This window comes from Rhinatrema bivittatum, chromosome 3, assembly GCF_901001135.1.
Source record: "Rhinatrema bivittatum chromosome 3, aRhiBiv1.1, whole genome shotgun sequence".
Taxonomy (NCBI): Eukaryota; Metazoa; Chordata; class Amphibia; order Gymnophiona; family Rhinatrematidae; genus Rhinatrema; species Rhinatrema bivittatum.
This window is the reverse complement of record NC_042617.1, coordinates 326,824,870-326,844,594: the sequence shown is the minus strand read 5'-3', so window position 1 is coordinate 326,844,594 and position 19,725 is coordinate 326,824,870. Positions and strand designations below refer to the sequence as shown.

Genomic DNA, 19,725 nt, shown 5'->3' with positions numbered 1-19,725 from the left:
ACCCAGACCTCTAGCCTGGGGACTAGAGGTCTGGGTAGGCCTCGTGTGCCAGTCACACAAGGCACAAATTTCCAGACAAACTGAAGGAAAGCATAACACAAACAAGCTGCAGGAAAAGGGAACAATTCTGCTAGGCTACACAGAGCACTAGGCCTGTCATATTGCTGACAAAGAGAACCCTTAAGAAGGGGGAAAGCAAATGTTGCTTACCTGTAACAGGTGTTCTCACAGGACAGCAGGATGTTAGTCCTCACATATGGGTGGCATCATCAGGATGGAGCCCAATCACGGAAAACTTCTGTCAAAGTTTCCAGAACTTTGACTGGGCTCTACTGGGCATGCCCAGCATGGCACTAACCCTGCAGCCAGCAGGGGCCCCCCTTCAGTCTTATTTTATAGCTACAGGCAGTGCGGAAAAAAATAAAACAAAGCATTTCGAACCCAACACCGCAGGGCGGCGGGCGGGTTTCGTGAGGACCAACATCCTGCTGTCCTGTGAGAACACCTGTTACAGGTAAGCAACATTTGCTTTCTCACAGGACAAGCAGGATGGTAGTCCTCACATATGGGTGAGTACCGAGCTGAGGATGTCCAAACATGCACCAAATGTACCCAACGGCGTGCAACAGGCACAACAACTGGGGTGGAATTTGGTAGAGGGCATCCTGAATCCCACCAGGTAGGCGGAAGGGTGTTGGTACGTCACGTTGGAAACAGGTTACGCAGGACAGATTGGCCGAAGATGGAATCTTGTCTTCCGGCTTTGTCCAAGCAATAGTGGGCTGTGAAGGTGTGGAGTGAGCTCCAGGTGGCAGCCCTGCAAATGTCAGGAAGCGGCACTGATCGTAGGTGTGCTACTGAAGTCGCCATGGCCCTCACAGAGTGTGCTTTAACACGGTCATGAAAAGGAATGCCTGCTTGCTGATAGCAAAAGGATATGCAGTCCGCCAACCAGGAGGAGAGAGTCTGCTTACCCACAGGTTGCCCTAATTTGTTGGGATGGAAGGAGACGAATAGCTGAGTGCTCTTCCTGTGGGCAACTGTACGGTCTAGGTAGAACGCTAGAGCCCGTTTACAGTCGAGGGTATGCAGAGCCTGTTCTCCTGGATTGGAATGGGGCCTGGGAAAGAAGGTAGGTAGTATGATGGATTGATTAATGTGAAACTCTGAAACTACCTTAGGTAAGAATTTAGGGTGAGTGCGGAGTACCGCCCGGTCCTGCAAGAGTTTAGTGTAAGGCGGATAGGTAACTAGGGCCTGTAATTCACTAACCCTGCGAGCTGAAGTGATAGCTAGAAAGAAAATCACCTTCCATGTGAGATATTTTAGGTCACAGGAGTGAAGAGGCTCAAATGGAGGTTTCATGAGCCGACCAAGAACAAGATTAAGGTCCCAAGAAGGGGCTGGAGGCCGCAAGGGTGGCTTAATATGAAGCAAGCCTTTAAGAAAACGTGTTACGAGGGGTTGTACCGATATAGGGACATCCCCAACACCTTTATGGAAGGTTGCTACCGCACTGACATGCATTCTGATTGAGGAAGTCTTTAGACCGGATTCCGATAAATGCCAGAGATAGTCCAAAAATCTCGGGATTGGACAGGAAAAGGGATCAAGGGACTGTGAAGAACACCATGATGTATACCTTTTCCATTTATAGGAATAAGACTTTCTTGTGGAAGGCTTCCGTGAAGCGATGAGGACACGAGAAACCGAATCTGAAAGGTTAAGCGGCTGAAGAATTAACCTTTCAACATCCATGCTGTCAGGGACAAGGCCTGAAGATTGGGATGGCGTAGACATCCGTCGTTCTGAGTGATCAGGAGCGGGTCTTTTCCCAAGGGAATGTGCCTGCGGATGGAGAGATCCTGGAGTACTGGAAACCACACTTGGCGTGGCCAGTGAGGTGCTACCAGGATCGTGGTTCCCTTGTCCTGTCAGAGCTTCACGAGAGTCTTCGAGAGAAGAGGAAGTGGAGAGAATGCATAAAGCAGCCCGGCTGCCCACGAGAGGGAGAATGCATCTCTGGGCTGAGAGCGTTCGCTCCGAATGAGGGAGCAGTAATTGTCTACTTTGTGGTTCTGAGGGGACGCAAAGAGGTCTATTTGGGGATATCCCCATTGCTGGAAGAGAGAGGTCGCTACCGAGGGATTGAGCGACCACTCGTGTGGTTGGAAGACATGACTCAGTTTGTCCGCCAAGAGATTGTCCACTCCCGGCAAGTAGATGGCCCTGAGGTATATCGAGTGGGAGAGGGCATCCGCCCAAATCTGAGCGGCCTCCTGACAGAGAAGGAAGGGGCCTGTGCCTCCCTGCTTGTTTATGTACCACATGGCCACCTGGTTGTCCGTCTGAATCAGGATGACGTGATTTGATAGGTAATCCTGAAAAGCTCTGAGAGCATATCGCATTGCTCGAAGCTCCAGGAATTTTATCTGGTGTTTGGCTTCCTCTGGAGACCAAGATCCTTGTGTCTGTAGATCGTTCACATGAGCTCCCCAGCCGAGGTTGGAAGCATCGGTGGTGAGAATGAGTTGAGGATCTGGTAGGTGAAAAGGCAGTCCCTGGAGGAGATTGTTCTGATCTTTCCACCAGGCGAGAGACAGACTGAGTGCGTCGGTGATGTGGACAATGGTTGAGAGAGGCTGAGTCGCTTGAGTCCATTTTGACCGTAGAGTCCAATGCATAACTCTCATGGCCAGGCGGGCCATTGGTGTGAGATGGACTGAGGACGCCATGTGTCCGAGAAGGACAAGAATTGCCGAGCAGTTGCTGTGTACTGAGACTGCAATTGGTGAGCGAGAGACACGAGGGTTTGTACTCGCTGAGGTAGGAAGGCTTTTGCCTGTAAGGTGTCCAAGTCTGCCCCAATGAAAGACTAGGTTTGAGATAGGACTAAATAAGATTTCTCGTAATTGACGAGAAATCCTAGAGAGATTAGAGTGTGTCGGGTCAAATCCAGGGACGAGTGAGCTGCTTGCTGGGTTGGGGCCCTGATTAACCAGTCGTCTAGATAGGGGTAGACGTGAACACCTTCTTTCCCGAGGAAGGCTGCGACAACTATGAGACATTTGGTAAAGACTCGTGGTGCTGATGCTAGGCCGAATGGAAGCACCCAGTATTGATAGTGCTTTGGGTCTACTAAGAACCAGAGGTACTTGCAATGAGCTGGAGCCATCGCAATGTGGGTGTATGCGTCCTGGAGGTCTAGAGAGCAGAGCCAGTCTCCTCTTTGTAGAAGAGGTAGAAGGGAGCCCAAGGTTACCATTTTGAACTATTCCCACTGGAGGTACTTGTTGAGGGCACGTAGGTCCAGAATTGGATGAAGGCCTCCAGATTTTTTGGGAATCAAAAAGTACCGGGAATAGAACCCTAGGCCTTGTTGCGAAAGAGGAACGGGTTCTATTGCTCTTAACTGGAGAAGAAGGGAAACCTCCTGCTCCAAAAGGGCAGAGTGGTCAGCTAGTCTCCACGCTTGTAGCGATGGGGAGTCCTGTGGGACAGCAAGAAAATTCAGATGGTAACCCTGAGCAATGATTGCCAGCACCCATTGGTCGGTTGTGATTGTTTGCCACATTCCATGAAAGTGGCATAGTCGACCTCCCACCGGTATGCTTGGCAAAGGAATTGGGCTACTGCTCTCCAAGTGAAAGTCAAAAGCCTGAAGCAGGCCCCGGCTGGGGAGCTGCTTGTGACTTTTGCTTGCGAGGCTGGCGAGGCTGGGATTTATGATAAGTCCTTGTCACTCGGGTCCTTGTCGGTGGAGGATAGTACTTCCTTGGCCGGAAGAATGACTTCTTAGGGTCCTTCTTGGAGGGTTGTCTAGATGGGAAGTCAGAAGGAATCGCTGAGAGCTGTTTGAGGGTCTCATGGTGATCCTTCAACTCAGCCACTATTTGCTGAATCTGTTCACCGAATAGATTGTCACTAATACAGGGCAGGTCGGAGAGCCTGTCTTGTACTTCTGGGTGAAGGTCTGAGGACTTGAGCTAGGCCCAACACCGTGCCGAAATGGCAGTTGCAGACACTCTAGTGGAGGTGTCGAAGATATCGTAAGCTGTTCTTATTTCATGCTTTCCTGCTTCAAAGCCCTTATTGACAAGGGTTTGAAGATGTTCTTGGAATTGGTCAGGCAGGGTTTCAGAGAAGTCCTGTATTTGCTTAAAGATGACCCTATTGTATTGGGTCATGTACAGCTGGTAAGAAGCAATTCTAGAGATGAGCATGGCCCCTTGGAACACTCGTCGACCAATATTGTCTAGGAACTTGTGTTCCTTGACAGGAGGGGTAGAGGAGTGTGGCTTCGTTCTTTTCGCTTTCTTCTGAGCTGACTCTACCACAACTGAGTGGTGGTCAAGCTGAGACTTTTGAAAGCCTGGGGCTGACTGTACTAGATAAGTAGTGTCAGCTTTCTTGTGTACTGGGGCTATAGATCCAGGATTTTCCCAGTTCTTTTTGAGGAGGTCAAGAAGAACTTGATGAATGGGAATAGAGGTGATCACTTTGGGGGCATCCAGGAATTGGAGAAGCTCCATCATCTGGTGCCTATCATCTTGCTCCGTCTGAAGTTGAAAATTGACCATCTCAGAGATTTCCTTCACAAAATTAATGAAAGAGAGGTCCTCTGGAGAACGCTTTCTACTTTCAGCAGGAGAAGGAGGTGAAGGTATCATCACTCCAAGTGTCATAAGGATCAGAAGGCTGACCTGTAGGACGAGAGGGTGGTTGGATACCTGAAGGGCCCGGATGAGGCGCCGTGAAAATCGAAGGAATCGCCGAGGGCACCGCGGACACCTTGGGGGGCATCGGTGCCGGCATCGATGGCGCCGATGTGCGTATCGCCCCCGATGAGTGAATCGGTGGCGAGGGACGGCATGGCATCGATGGCTGAGGCACTACCCCCGAAGGAGGAATGCGGAACGGTGTTTCTCCTCCCGATGAAGCAGCCATCGGAGACCCGGGAATCACCGGTGGAAGGGCAGTCATGAGCGCCTCCATCCGGGATAGCAGCGGTGCCAGCGCTGCTGGAATTGGGTCGGTGACCGGTTCCACTCTGTGCTGGTGTCTGTGCTGGAGGGACCTGGAGTCATTGCATCGCTTTGTCGATGGCCTCCTGGACCAGCCAGTCCAGTTCTTCCCAGAGACCTGGGGCAATTAGCTCCGGCTCTGTGACGGAAGAGGGAGGCTGAGGCACAGTCAGAGGGACCACCTTTACAGGCGGAATCGCGACTCCCAAACCCCGATCGGGTGAGGGTGGCCTCGATGTCCCGGTCGCAGGAGTGGTCGGTGCCGCTCCTGGACGGGGCTTCTTCAACGGTGGCTCGGAAGGTGGCAAGGTCGATGATTTCGCTCCCTCGACGGTCCGAGACTTATGATGCCAATGGCGATGCTTCTCCCTACGATCCCCTCGATCTTGAGGGGGAGATACGGGAGTCGATGGAGGGCGGTCACCGGACGGTTGTCGATGGTGCGACTTCGACGGTGCCGGTTCCAAGGACGTCGATGCAATGGACGGCATCGGGGTGTGAGCATGGAAGAGGAGTCCCATCTTCTCCATTCTGGCTTTGTGTCCCTTAGGTGTCATGAGGGCACACTTGGTGCAAGTTAGGACATCATGCTCACGGCCTAAACACAAAACACAGACTCCATGAGGGTCTGTGATAGACATGGTGCGAGTACAGTCCGGGCACCGACGAAACCCCGACGCCATGGCCATGGAAAAAAATCGAGCCGCGGTATGGTCGACGGCCAGTAGGCCGCGAGGGCCAAACCCAACGGTAATCGATGAAAAACGGTGAAAAAAAACTTACCAGAGTACCGCGGTCGAGGAAAGTTAGAGGGGGGGACCCCTGTGGGGCGAAGTATTTTAAATTAATTCCGTTAGGAAAAGTTCCTGTCAGGAATCAGTTCAGAGCTCCTAAACCGCGAGGCTACTGCTGCATGGAAAAAAGAAGACTGAAGGGGGACCCCTGCTGGCTGCAGGGTTAGTGCCATGCTGGGCATGCCCAGTAGGGGCCAGTCAAAGTTCTGGAAACTTTGACAGAAGTTTTCCATGATTGGACTCCATCCTGATGATGTCACCCATATGTGAGGACTACCATCCTGTTTGTCCTGTGAGAAAACTCAAAACAAAAACTACTAAAAATGACTGCTAGAAAAACAGCTTCTGAAGCTCCAGAACTGTCACAGCAGTAGCTGTGAGGGACAGCAAAGCTCCACCCGTGACCACGAGGCTCCGTGGAAAAAGAAACTGAAGGGCTCTGCCTGGGAGGCGGGGGATGGCTACAGCTGCACATGCTCAGTAGGGTATGGTGAAAGCTCTTGAATCTTTCAGATCTAAGTTCCGTGCTGGGTTCCAGCGGATAATGTCACTCATGTGTGAGGACCGCTAGCCTGCTTGTCTTGTTTTATACGTATTCCAACATGGAGGCTCCCTTCCCATGTTTTACCACAAGTATTCAAATAATCCAAACAGCTACCAAACTAGTGAGGCTGTTCTCTGCAACAAACGGCCACCCTGTGCTCAGAGAAACAATGAAGTGTGATGGCAGAAAAAGACCATATGGCCTATCTCGTCTGTCCACCTGCCCAACTAAATTAGCTTTACAATTCTCAACACTCCCTCAGAGATACCCTGTGTTTATCCCAGGCTTTCTTGAATTTAGATACTGTTTTTGTCTCCACAGTCTACATTGCGACTATAAAGCCTGCTCTGTACAGATTAAGCCCGCCTTCTTGGAAGCCCAACACAGTCATAGCGCTAGTTTCTGTCCATTGGCTTGTATTCTCCTCTCTTTGGCCCTCTAAAGTTTCATATAAATTGAGCAAATACTCAAAATCCCTCCCTAAATTTCTACCTTCCCTTACCACTGCTGTGTGTGTATATCCCAAGCATATGTAAATTCTGGCATGGTTTGGTAGACTATTCTGGGCACCTATTACCCTCATGTTTCCTCTGAACCTTTCCTCCTGCAGCTTCATATCATGAGCCCTGGCCCTGAATAAATTTTCTATTGAAAATTTCACCTTCCTGTATCTTAACTGAATTCTGGCAAATATTTGAACGTTTCTATCATAGTGAAGGGCAGTGTCCCCCGGGAGCATGTGGTGAGAGGGAACACCAGGACTTGGCATTGGTCCCGGTCAACAGACATTGGGGGGGGAAGGGGTGTAAAAATATTCAGACATGCAAGATGATAGCTGTCGCCAGAAAAGCATCATCCAATTGCCTCCCATGATGGTATTTTATATACAACTCCTCTCCTTTTCTCCCTCTCCCCTAAAATGTACCACATATTCCATTTTAACTGTGTGAAACTAGTTCCGCCCCAGAAGGAAAGCATCTTCCGATGCTAAACCCAAACCCTCTCTTGCTGACCTGGGGGGATTATCCATCCATTTAAAAGTCCTGGCCCCAACTCCTCCTCCTCTTGCAATTATTCTAAATTCCAGTGACAAGCCCCAGCATCCTGCACAGTAGAATATAACCACTACTGCCCAGCCCTAGCAACATTCCCCTTTTCTCTCTGCACAAATTTCTCTTTACATGCGAAGTGGTAGTGGTGTAACTGAGCAAACTGGCTGAAACACTCACTGGTTAATGAAGGCTGACTTAATTTGTTGCAGACCAACACCATCAGCAAAAGCACTGGAAATACTTTTACTGCATTAAACTGTTCTCCAGTATTATCCGACAGTTATTTGTGATTTACTCCAGACGCCTTTCTGGACCAGGGAGTGGAAGGCGATCAGTATTTCTTTATGAAGCTTGGCACACCATGGTTTTGCTCAAACATTAATTTAGTTCCAGATTGTAGCCGGCTCCATCCCCAGTTCTGGGCAGGTAACAATACAGTTACTAACTGCAGTTCATGCAAGTTGCAAGTGAAGATACAAGGGTGTTTTATACAGAGTCCTCTTACCTCTTCTTGACTTTTTAGCGTACACACGTGATATGGCATTGATATTAATGTCTGATCCTTTCTATCAGCAATATAAATCCACCACCATTCCTGCTTCTCCTGTTGAACAAACAGCACAGATATTCAGAGCATGCAGCCAGCCATTATCAGGGAATATTTTATGCCAATGCTTTTGCACAGCACTCATGATACACAAGAATTATTTTAAAGCCTTTTAATAAACTATATCTGGCAATGGCATAAAGTTATAACTTCACAAAACCATTCCAGCACCCAAAAAAAACAATGCATCTACCAAGCCTATTTTTGTGCCTTCTAAACCTGTGACTTGAGTGAAGCGCACACTACAAACAGGAAGCGCATGATCATTAACCTAAGAGACATACACACTCTAACCAGAGGCATGTGATCCCTAACATCAGGGATGTACGGACTAACCAAGGGCACAAGATCCCTAACTTCAGGTAAAGTACAGACTGTAAAATGGGAGTGTGTGATCCTCGACTGTGAAAGCAAACAGTAAACATGGCGCATGAGCACTGACCTCGGGGAAGTATAAACTGTAAACAGGATGTGTGATCTTTGATTTGCTTTCCAGTAGCGCCCGTTCTTTTCGCTGTATACTTTGCTGCAATTCTTGCCACTCCTGTAAAAAAAAAAAAAAAAGACAAAAATAATTTAATTTTAAAACAATAGTTGTGTATTTTTAATAAATCACTTTGTACCACATTAATTTTGCATGGCCAGATCACATTTTGCAGAGATGGAGAAATTTCTTGCTTTATTTATAATCTTTTTCAGGCACTTCAAATCAGATTACATTCAGGTACCATAGATATTTCCCTATTCACAATCTAAGGACCTGATTTAGTAAGGCTTTTCTCCATTTTGTGCCTATGTGAAAAATGCTTAGTAAATGACCCCTTAAGTTTGTACCTGAGGCAGTGGGATTTGAACCCAGGTTACCCCTGGTTCACAACCTGCTGCTCTAACCATTAGGCTTCTTCTCTCTCCCTACCAGCAGATGGTGGTAACGAGCACAAGCTTGCTCTGTGATGCCATCACAACTACTTACATGTGGTGCAGTTCAGAAAGTTATGCAGTATTCTAACAAAGCACTAAATGCATCCCAAATATTAATAGATAATAAACTTCTAAAAAAAAATGTAGAACCAGATCCTCTGACAGAATCACCTCTCCTTAATGGGATGTAGATATAAACAAAACTTACACAAATCTTGTAAAATTCCTGTGAATAGGCATTTATCATCCTCCATATGATCTGGAAGAAGCATGAACTCTGCCATACCATGGCCCAACTTCCTGGTGCAGCAGGACTAAAAGAAAGGAAATTAACAGGTAAGAAATTTCTCCTTGCTCCTTTGTCCTGCTACACCAGTCCAGACAAGTGGAAAGTACCAAAACCCAACTAATCTGGGAGGGATGCAGTAAGTCGCCTTAAGAATACCAGCTCTAAAAGCTGCATCCTCCTTAGCCCTAACATCCAAATGGTAAGGCTTGATAAAAGTTCAAAAAGGAGCACAGAGGTGGAAGTGGCATCACTAGAGTGAACAGCTGTCTGTTAACTGAGTTCCTGACCCCAAACAGCTGAATCCCTCCGTTATCACTACAATCTGGATTAATATCGTGGCTGGTGACAGACCTATCTTCCTCTGGAGGTACAAGCGATGTCAGTGTGTAAAAATGGAGAAATTACTTACCTGATAATTTCATTTTCCTTATTTAGATAGATGGACTCAGGACCAATGGGTTTATGCTCCCCTGCCAGCAGATGGAGACGGAGTCAGATTTCAAAGTTAACACCACCCTAGATACACCCCTGCAGTGACCTCAGCCCTTCAGTATTTCTTTGTCTCCAACATATGGAGGACATACGTCTCTCTATGGGATTGCTGTACTTTCTGGAAGGAGAAATTCTACATTTAAATTGGAGAAAAAAAAATTGAGCCCTACTCTCCTGTGAAAATGCCTAAAAGGTCCCTCCCCACTTGAGAATTCCTGAGGTGATTTTCGAGAGCCCACAGAGTGTGCCTTGGTCCAGTAGCCAGTTCCTGGCGTGGACTTTGCTGCTATAGCAGTGAAAGGCAGTGGGTGCAGGAAGCTGAGTGCAGCAGTGACGGCCAAAGCCCTCTCCCCCCACAGCAGGAGACCATCTCTGTACTCAGCCAGTAAGTGCTGAGCCCAGGTAAGTAAAAAAGAGAGAGATCATTTACCTCCCAATTCAGAGACATTTGGAGGGGTTTCAGTAAGACTTCCTTTGGTCTCCTTGCTGTGGATTTAAACCTGTGGGTTTAAAGCACTTTTCGTTTGACGCAGGCACGGCAAGAAAAAGGGTGGCCCGATGGGGGAGGAGGATAGAGAAAATGGCAGCAAAGAGATAGGCTAGGATTGGGATGTTCATTCTTCTAATGTGGCAGTTATGCAGACAGCTGTGCCTCGATCCAGAGTGGACGTCCAAAATTGGTTTAGCGAACTGAGAGAGGATATAGGCTCCTTGAAAAAGGAGCTCTTATCTATTGTTTGGGAGTTGCGCAGAAAGTGTGCCAAGCTGGGCGACCGGGTGGATGCAACAGAGAATAGGCTAGTTTCTAGTTTATTAGGTTTTATATACTGTCGTCACATGGGAGAGAAACCATCAAGAAATGAAAAGCTTGAAAGAAGACAATGCTTTGCTAAAGGATTGGGTAGAAGACTTAAAGAACAGATCCAGGTGAAGGAATCTGCACATTCATGTGGTTCTTAAAGACGCAGTGTATTCACACTGTGCGCAGGTAGTGACCAGTATCTGACCTGCGATTCTGGGGTTTGAGAAGAATGTAGAAGGAATACCCAGAATTGATTTGGATAGAGCCATCGAGCACTTGCACGACAGAGGGGCAATGTGCCCAGGGACATAGTGGTATGTTTTCATGAATACGCAGTGAAAGAGAAAGTGATGAATCAGGCAAAGAAACAGATTACCAGTGGAAAGATAATAAGGTGGAAATATTTCAAGACCTTTCACCGATGACAATCAAGAAAAGAAGAGATTTCAGAGAGGTGCTCCAAGTGTTAAAAAGAAAATGAGCACTACAAATGGCTGTTCCCGTTTGGATTAAGAAGAACATAAGAAGAACATAAGAAAATGCCATACTGGGTCAGACCAAGGGTCCATCAAGCCCAACATCCTGTTTCCAACAGTGCCCAATCCAGGCCATAAGAACCTGGCAAGTACCCAAAAACTAAGTCCATTCCATGTAACCATTGCTAATGGCAGTGGCTATTCTCTAAGTGAACTTAATAGCAGGTAATGGACTTCTCCTCCAAGAACTTATCCAATCCTTTTTTAAACACAGCTATACTAACTGCACTAACCACATTCGCTGGCAACAAATTCCAGAGTTTAATTGTGCGTTGAGTAAAAAAGAACTTTCTCCGATTAGTTTTAAATGTGCCCCATGCTAACTTCATGGAGTGCCCCCTAGTCTTTCTACTATCCGAAAGAGTAAATAACCGATTCACATCTACCCGTTCTAGACCTCTCATGATTTTAAACACCTCTATCATATCCCCCCTCAGTCGTCTCTTCTCCAAGCTGAAAAGTCCTAACCTTTTTAGTCTTTCTTCATAGGGGAGTTCTTCCATTCCCCTTATCATTTTGGTAGCCCTTCTCTGTACCTTCATCGCAATTATATCTTTTTTGAGATGCGGCGACCGGAACTGTACACAGTATTCAAGGTGCGGTCTCACCATGGAGCGATACAGAGGCATTATGACATTTTCCGTTTTATTCACCATTCCTTTTCTAATAATTCCCAACATTCTATTTGCTTTTTTGACTGCCGCAGCACTCTGCACCGACGATTTCAGTGTGTTATCCACTATGACACCTAGATCTCTTTCTTGGGTTGTAGCACCTAATATGGAACCCAACATTGTGTAATTATAGCACAGGTTATTTTTCCCTATATGCATCACCTTGCACTTATCCACATTAAATTTCATCTGCCATTTGGATGCCCAATTTTCCAGTCTCACAAGGTCATCCTGCAATTTATCACAATCTGCTTGTGATTTAACTACTCTGAACAATTTTGTGTCATCTGCAAATTTGATTATCTCACTCGTCGTATTTCTTTCCAAATCATTTATAAATATATTGAACAGTAAGGGTCCCAATACAGATCCCTGAGGCACTCCACTGTCCACTCCCTTCCACTGAGAAAATTGCCCATTTAATCCTACTCTCTGTTTCCTGTCTTTTAGCCAGTTTGCAATCCACGAAAGGACATCGCCACCTATCCCATGACTTTTTACTTTTCCTAGAAGCCTCTCATGAGGAACTTTGTCAAACGCCTTCTGAAAATCCAAGTATACTATATCTACCGGTTCACCCTTATCCACATGTTTATTAACTCCTTCAAAAAAGTGAAGCAGATTTGTGAGGCAAGACTTGCCCTGGGTAAAGCCATGCTGACTTTGTTCCATTAAACCATGTCTTTCTATATGTTCTGTGATTTTGATGTTTAGAACACTTTCCATTATTTTTCCTGGCACTGAAGTCAGGCTAACCAGTCTGTAGTTTCCCGGATCGCCCCTTGAGCCCTTTTTAAATATTGGGGTTACATTTGCTATCCTCCAGTCTTCAGGTACAATGGATGATTTTAATGATAAGTTGCAAATTTTTACTAATAGGTCTGAAATTTCATTTTTTAGTTCCTTCAGAACTCTGGGGTGTATACCATCCGGTCCAGGTGATTTACTACTCTTCAGTTTGTCAATCAGGCCTACCACATCTTCTAGGTTCACCGTGATTTGATTCAGTCCATCTGAATCATTACCCATGAAAACCTTCTCCATTACGGGTACAATTTACTATAAATGGGGTGACCGCCTGAGTCAAAACAGTAGAGGAGGCTGAAAAGAATTTACAAGCAGCAGGATTAGCGAAAAAAATGGATCGCAGTGCTGGGTCTTCATCTCCTACATCCTGCAAAGACAGCAATTCCAGATGGCAGAGTGCGCAGTCCAGAGGAAAGCTTCTGAGAAGGCATTCGGGAGGTTCTTCGTCCTCAAGAGATGTGGCAACCTGATTGGAGAGCTGGAGATCTGTGGCCACAGCAGGACAAAAGAGGACTGTTTGAACTTTTAGTATAATTACTACATGAAAGTTAGTTATTTCCAGGTTGCAGCTATTTAAAATTGTTGCTGAGTGATAATACTTTAAGGAGATGTTGGCTCGTTAACTTAATATAAAGGGGGTCAGGAGTGGGCTTTATGCAATGGTGGTGGGGTAGTGTGTCATCATTCCTCAAGGAAGTAGGTGTAGTAGTATGGAGGGAAAGGGGAAGCTGATTTGCATAAGTGGGTGGAAGAGTGAAGTCAGGGGGATTATCAGCAGTTTGTAGAGAGATGGAAAGTGGGAGGTTGGATGGTAATATGGGGGTGGGCTTTGAGATCTGGACTTATTTCTGTCACCCCGGGGAGTTGAAGAGTAACAGATTGTTACAATAGATGGGGGCAATAAAGATGTCTTGGAATGTTAAGGGGCTAAATACATTCACTAAGTGGGAACTGTTGTCGAAAGGTGTGGTACACATGAAGATAACCATCCTTTTGTGTCAGGAGACTCAACTAGTGAAAAAATGAGAGGCTGTTAGTTTTGCACAATTTTCCTCAATTTTGAGGAAATAAGGCGAGACTTCAGTCTATTACCGGCAGATTACTTTTACCTTCAGGTGAGTCACTTTGTGAGACAAAGGGAAGTGGCAGAGACCTTGGGAGGGGGGGGGAATGCCTTTTTGAAGGTTTTTGCGATCAGGCAAAATGGGTGACTAGAGAGATATCTGAAATATATGGATTACTGAATGGTGAACTTAAGACTCCTGCATATATTGCTGCATGGGAAAAAGATTTGAAACATCCATTGGGAGACAAATTATTGGATCAGTGCTTCTCACACATGAGAAGTTCTGTATCGGCTCCAATTGTAGAAAACAGCTATAAATTGCTTTTCCGCTGGTACTTAACCTGTTAGATTACATACTCTATAGCCTACGTTGGGGGACCTTTTATGGAGGGATTGTGGGTTGAAAGGAACCTTTTTGCATATGTGGTGGGAATTTTTTTGGGATAAAATCATCCAAATGATGTATGATATATTGGGGAAATGGATTCTGAAGGAACAGTCGTTATTTCTGCTAAATATACCAGCTGTGAAAGAGGATAATAATGTTTTATTTTTATCACACCAAGTGGTCTTGGCGGCTAGGCACGAAACATTCTTCTGGAGAAAATCTTTGACTCCCACACTGCAGAGAGTGATCCAAAGATTGGATAAAGGATATTAAATGAGCAAACTCACCGCAGTAAAGCGAAAGCAATCTGGCAAGTATGAGAAGTTGTAGCAAATGTTTGTTGTATGGAAATCCAAGGTAGTAGGTTAGTTTTCTTTATCGGTAATTGGTTCTATAATTGGCGTTACAAATGTACCCCAGGAATCTGATCATGAAGATTGTTTTGAGAGAGTAGGGGTGGTAATCATAAAACTCAGAATTTCAATAGGGAAATGAAAGTTATTTGGCTGATACTTTAAAATGTAAAGTACATCAATGTGGTGTGGTATTATATATGATGGGCCGGATTAGGATGAAGCTATATTAGTGGGGTAATGGGAATGGAGGAGGCGAGTCTGGTATAATTATGTATACTTTTGTTTAGTTTCGTTTATACTATTGGGGATGCATTTACCATTGTATTCTTTGAGGAACCAGTTTTATATCCTGTTTGTTTTGTATGATACTTGCTTGCTTAATAAAAATTTCAATAAAAAAAAAAAAAGGAACACATGGCTGTTTTACAAATGTCTTCTGGCACAATAGCCACAGCTTCAGTCCAGGAAGAGGATTGAGCACTGGTAGAATGAGCTCAGAGAACAGACTGAACCTGACAACCTTTGAATACATATGCTGAGGATATAGTGTCCTTATTCCTTCTGGACAAGGTGGCTTAGGAAACTGCCTTGCCATATGAATGGTCTTATCTGACCACCGAAAGGAATTAGTAATTTCTAAATATCTTAGGAGAACCTGATGGACAATTAAATATATGAAAAATCTGCTTGCATCCTGACACTTTTCCTTAGAAAAAGTCAGGATGCAAATGGATAGATTCAGATGAAATACCAAAAGCGCTTTGGGTAAGAAAAATGGCACACCCAAATAGTCACCAAATTGGCAGAAAACATCAGGGAAGAATCCCTACAGGATAAGGCTTGCAAGCTCTGAAATATGTTAAGCTAACCAGATCACAACAAATCCACTGCTTTAAAAGCCAAATCTTTGACACATACCTGCTTCAGGGCTCAAGGGGAAAGACAGACCCTGAGAACCAAATTAAGAAACCACAGGGAGGTGGTCATAGTCTCTCAAATCTCCCAAAGAAAGTGATGATCATCAGGATGGGAAGCCAAAAGACATCACAACTTACCTCTATAACAAGAAATAGCTGCAACCCAGACCTTCAGAGAAATCAATGCCAAATCTTTATCCAGACCCTATTGGAGAAAAGTTAAAATGACACACAGCCTGCCACGCAGAACCTGAATACCACCTTCAACATCTGCCAGACTCAGATATATATACCCAGCAGTAGACCTTTTTCAGGCTTTCAACAAAGTAGAAATTACAGAAGAGGAATATCCATTCCATCACAAACACAACCTCTCAAGAGTCATAAGCAAAAAGGGAGGATCCCGATGCACACCCTATAACAAATTCTGAGGCGAGGTCCACCATGCGAGACTCACCGCAGCAGTGAGAGGAAGACTGCGCTCAAAATCTTGAAATTGGGATGACCAGTAGGGCAGCCTGCATGTGAGCTCTGGCTCAGGGTACGAGATCCAAGGTAGCGGCCATTGACCCAAGCAGCTGCAGGCAATCTCAAGCTCTGGGAGCACTTAGAAGGGATAATGCCTGCGCTTGATCTATAATCTTGGTAATTCTCTCATGAGTCAAGTAAACATGACCTTTGTATTGAAATAGAGCCCAAAAATATTCCAGAGAGGAGAGAAGATTGCTCTCTGCAAAACTATCACCAGCCCAAACTTTCTAACAGCCGGACAGCTCTGTTAGAGGCTGATACAGTCATGAAAAGATTTGGGCCTTATGAGCCAATCATCCAGATAAGGGTGATTCATACCACCTTCTTTTCTCAGACAAACTACCACCACCAATATCTTGGTAAAAATTCTTGGAGCTGTGATTAACTCAAAGGGAAGGGCCCTGAATTGAAAGTGTTGGTTCAGGATACAAATACACAAAAATCTGATGGTACTCTTATCTGGATGCGCAAGTATACCTGACAGATCACAGAGAAGCGAGAAAATTGCCTTCCCATACCGCAACAAGAGCAAACCAGACTCTCCATCCTGAAATGGGAAATGCGAAGGCCATTTACCCCTTTCAAGTCCTTAAGAGCTGCCCTTCTTTGGAACTACAAAATAGATGGAATAGCATCCTAGATATCATGTTTCTAGAGGAACTGGAACCACTGGCTTAACAGCTGTAACCTGTAGAGCATGATCTGCAATGTCACTATTTTGACAACTGAGGTACAAGGAGAAACCATAATGGTATCAAAGTCTGAGCAGCTAACTCTAGCGTATAGCTATACTGAATAATCTCCAAGACTCAATAGTACGAAGTAATGTGGGTCCACTCTTGGTAGAAGTGCTGCAGGCACTATAGGTAACACCAGAGCGAGAACCCGCTTGAGTTCAATTGGGAAACTGAGGCCTTAAACAGAGTAGAGTGCAGTTAGTATAGCTGTGTTTAAAAAAGGATTGGATAAGTTCTTGGAGGAGAAGTCCATTACCTGCTATTAAGCTCACTTAGAGAATAGCCACTGCCATTAGCAATGGTAACATGGAATAGACTTAGTTTTTGGGGACTTGCCAGGTTCTTATGGCCTGGATTGGCCACTGTTGGAAACAGGATCCTGGGCTTGATGGACCCTTGGTCTGACCCAGTATGGCATTTTCTTATGTTCTTAAAATTGTCTCTGGGCACTCCTCCAGTTTTGAGGCAAGCTGCACATAAATCCCTGAAGGGGAAGCAGCATGCTTGCAGCTGCAATCTAAGCACTAGTGACCCTTCTTCTCCATCAGGAGCAGGAGCAGTCAAACTAGTGCTGAAAAAGCTCACCCCCAATGCCAGCAACACTGCTAACAAAAGAGAGCCTTATGCTGTTCCGGTGCTGCTCTCCTGTTTCCTTTTTTTTTACCTAAATAAATCTTTAAAGGCAAAGAAGACAGAAGGAGAGAAGGGGGAGGCAGACTCAGCGGATCCTTAATCTTCCAATTCAAATCCCTCAGGCTCAACCAAACCCCTTCTGGAGCTGGCAACCATCTGAGCAAGCAGAGGCCTGGCCCTAGGATACCAGAGAAACCCCTTACTTACTCTAACCTTAAAGGTTATGCAGGCCTTGTCAGAAAAACTCCTGCTGCACCACCAGTACATCCTTCCATCTGCTGTAGGTAGAAAATACTGAAGAATTTTCTGGACTGTACCACATGTAAATAGCTATGACGACTTCCCAGAGCAGGCTGTGCTCTCTACCTCCATCTACTGGTAAGGGAGCAACAACCCGTTTGCCTGGACTGGTGTAGCAGGACAAGGAGGAAGTGCTACTCAGCCCAAAGAACATTCACAGCTCTTAGAGCCTTTGATTGTTGTGGCTGACCTAGACTTTAGATTTTGTCTATTAAGATCTACTGGCGTCCTCACTAAAGCTCTCCAAATCCACCTTAGAACACCCAGCAACAAAGAAGCAAGAAACAGACACTAAATATGTCAGTGAAGTTATTGCTCACAGACAGAGGGTATGGCAACACAGAGCAAGCAGCACACTAGCTGTGTTCCTACTGAAGGTCATCTATATGGATATGGGATTTTAAAACATGTTTGTGAATAAAATATACTTCTCGAAGGGATAGTGAATAAAAATCAAGAGATTCACATTCTAAGTACAATTTTTTCCCCTTTTGCCTTAGAATGGTTATCTGAGGGAGAAACAAGGAACAACATTCAAGGTGCCATGCAGAATCAGCAGAATCCACAAAGCCTGATTCACATCCCCACCTCCTTGTATACCACATACATGCTTACTGCAAGCATTATATAAAATGTTGGTTAAAATCACCTTTAACTAAAGTGCAAATCAAGACCATGGGGAACCTATAGTGCTACAAATGAACAGTTTTTTTCTACTCCAGCAGGTTAGCACACACACTCAGAGAAATATGTATTAACTGGTAAATCTGACTGGCCAATGTGGTGTTTTCCAGCACACATCTTCCCTCTATATAATGGAGGTAGGAAAATTATGTTTCTTACCTGATAATTTTCGTTCCTATAGTACCAAGGATCAGTCCAGACTGCTGGGTTATGTCTCCCCTCCAGCAGATGGAGTCAGAGAGAAAACTGAAAGCACCTCCCAGATATACTGGTGCGCCACCTGCCGTCCTTCAGTATAATGGATAACCAAGCAGAAGAAGAAGAGAACTCCTCCGCACACTTAGCCAAATAACCATGGCAACTGTCTAGATCAAGTAGTAAGGAAGGTAAAAAACAGTAACCTCGTGCAGAAAAGGCAAAGCGCAAACAATGCAAACACCAATAGAACGCAATGCGCAAAACGAAGAGAACAATAAATCTGCAGCCCCTAAGGCATTCCTTCCCCAAACGAGAAAGAAGGAAAAATTCCACTTACCATGTGCAAAGCGGAATTGTGATAGAAATGGGAGTCGAGCGGATTCTCCTACGCACAATATAGGGCGGGCGTCTGGACTGATCCTTGGTACTACAGGAACGAAAATTATCAGGTAAGAAACATAATTTTCCTTTCCCTGTACGTACCAGGATCAGTCCAGACTGCTGGGATGTACCCAAGCCGCTTTAAATGGGATGGGACCCCGAGAGTCTCGCTCGAATTACACTACTGCCAAAAGAATCAGCCGACGGCCCACGAACATCCACCCGATAATGACGAGCAAAAGTATGTAATGACTTCCAAGTGGCTGCCCTGCAGATCTCCTGGCTAGAAACCAGAGGATTCTCTGCCCAGGAAGACGCCTGAGAACGCAGAGAGTGGGCCTTAAGGCCGTCCGGAACGGGCTTACCACAACCAATGTACGTGGACGCGATCGAGCCCTTCAGCCAACGGGCAATAGCGGTCTTGGAGGCCTGTAGTCCCTTTTTTTGTGGCCCCTGCCACAAGACAAACAGGTGATCCGACCGTCTGAAGGCATTGGTGAACTCCAAATAGTGCAAGAGCATGCGACAAACATCCAAACGCTTCAAATCGGACCAGTGAGAAGACTTCAGCTCCGCCTCCGAGAAGGATGGTAAATCTACAGACTGATTAACGTGAAAAGCCGACACAACTTTAGGCAAGAACGAAGGAACCGTACGTAACGACACCCCGGAGTCAGAAATGCGCAAGAACGGCTCTCTACACGAGAGCGCCTGCAGTTCCGATAAGCGACGGGCAGAAGCGATGGCCACTAAGAACAATGTCTTGAGGGTGAGATCCTTTAAGGAGGCTCGCCTCAGCGGCTCAAAGGGCGCGACGGTGAGGCCCTTGAGTACCAAATTCAAGCTCCAGGAAGGACAAAGGGCTCTGAGAGGAGGACGCAAGTTTCGAACACCGCGCAAGAATCTGGCCACGTCCGGATGCGAGAGAGAATCCTTCAATCTTTCCTCTCAAACAACCCAGAGCCGCCACCTGGACTCTCAGAGAACTGTAA

The 19,725-nt window shown here is 45.8% G+C and overlaps 1 protein-coding gene across 2 annotated transcripts in view; it reads right to left on the bottom strand.

Annotated features, from left to right (window-relative positions):
- SEC63 (SEC63 homolog, protein translocation regulator) overlaps positions 1-19,725 on the bottom strand; it is a 261,114-nt gene that overhangs the window by 56,051 nt on the left and 185,338 nt on the right. For both annotated transcript variants that reach the window (XM_029595314.1, XM_029595313.1), the window contains exons 18-19: positions 8,464-8,565; positions 7,920-8,018 (exon numbers count right to left, since the gene is read on the bottom strand). In XM_029595314.1, coding sequence (XP_029451174.1) covers positions 7,920-8,018; positions 8,464-8,565 — 201 coding nt within the window. The remainder of the gene's footprint in view (positions 1-7,919; positions 8,019-8,463; positions 8,566-19,725) is intronic.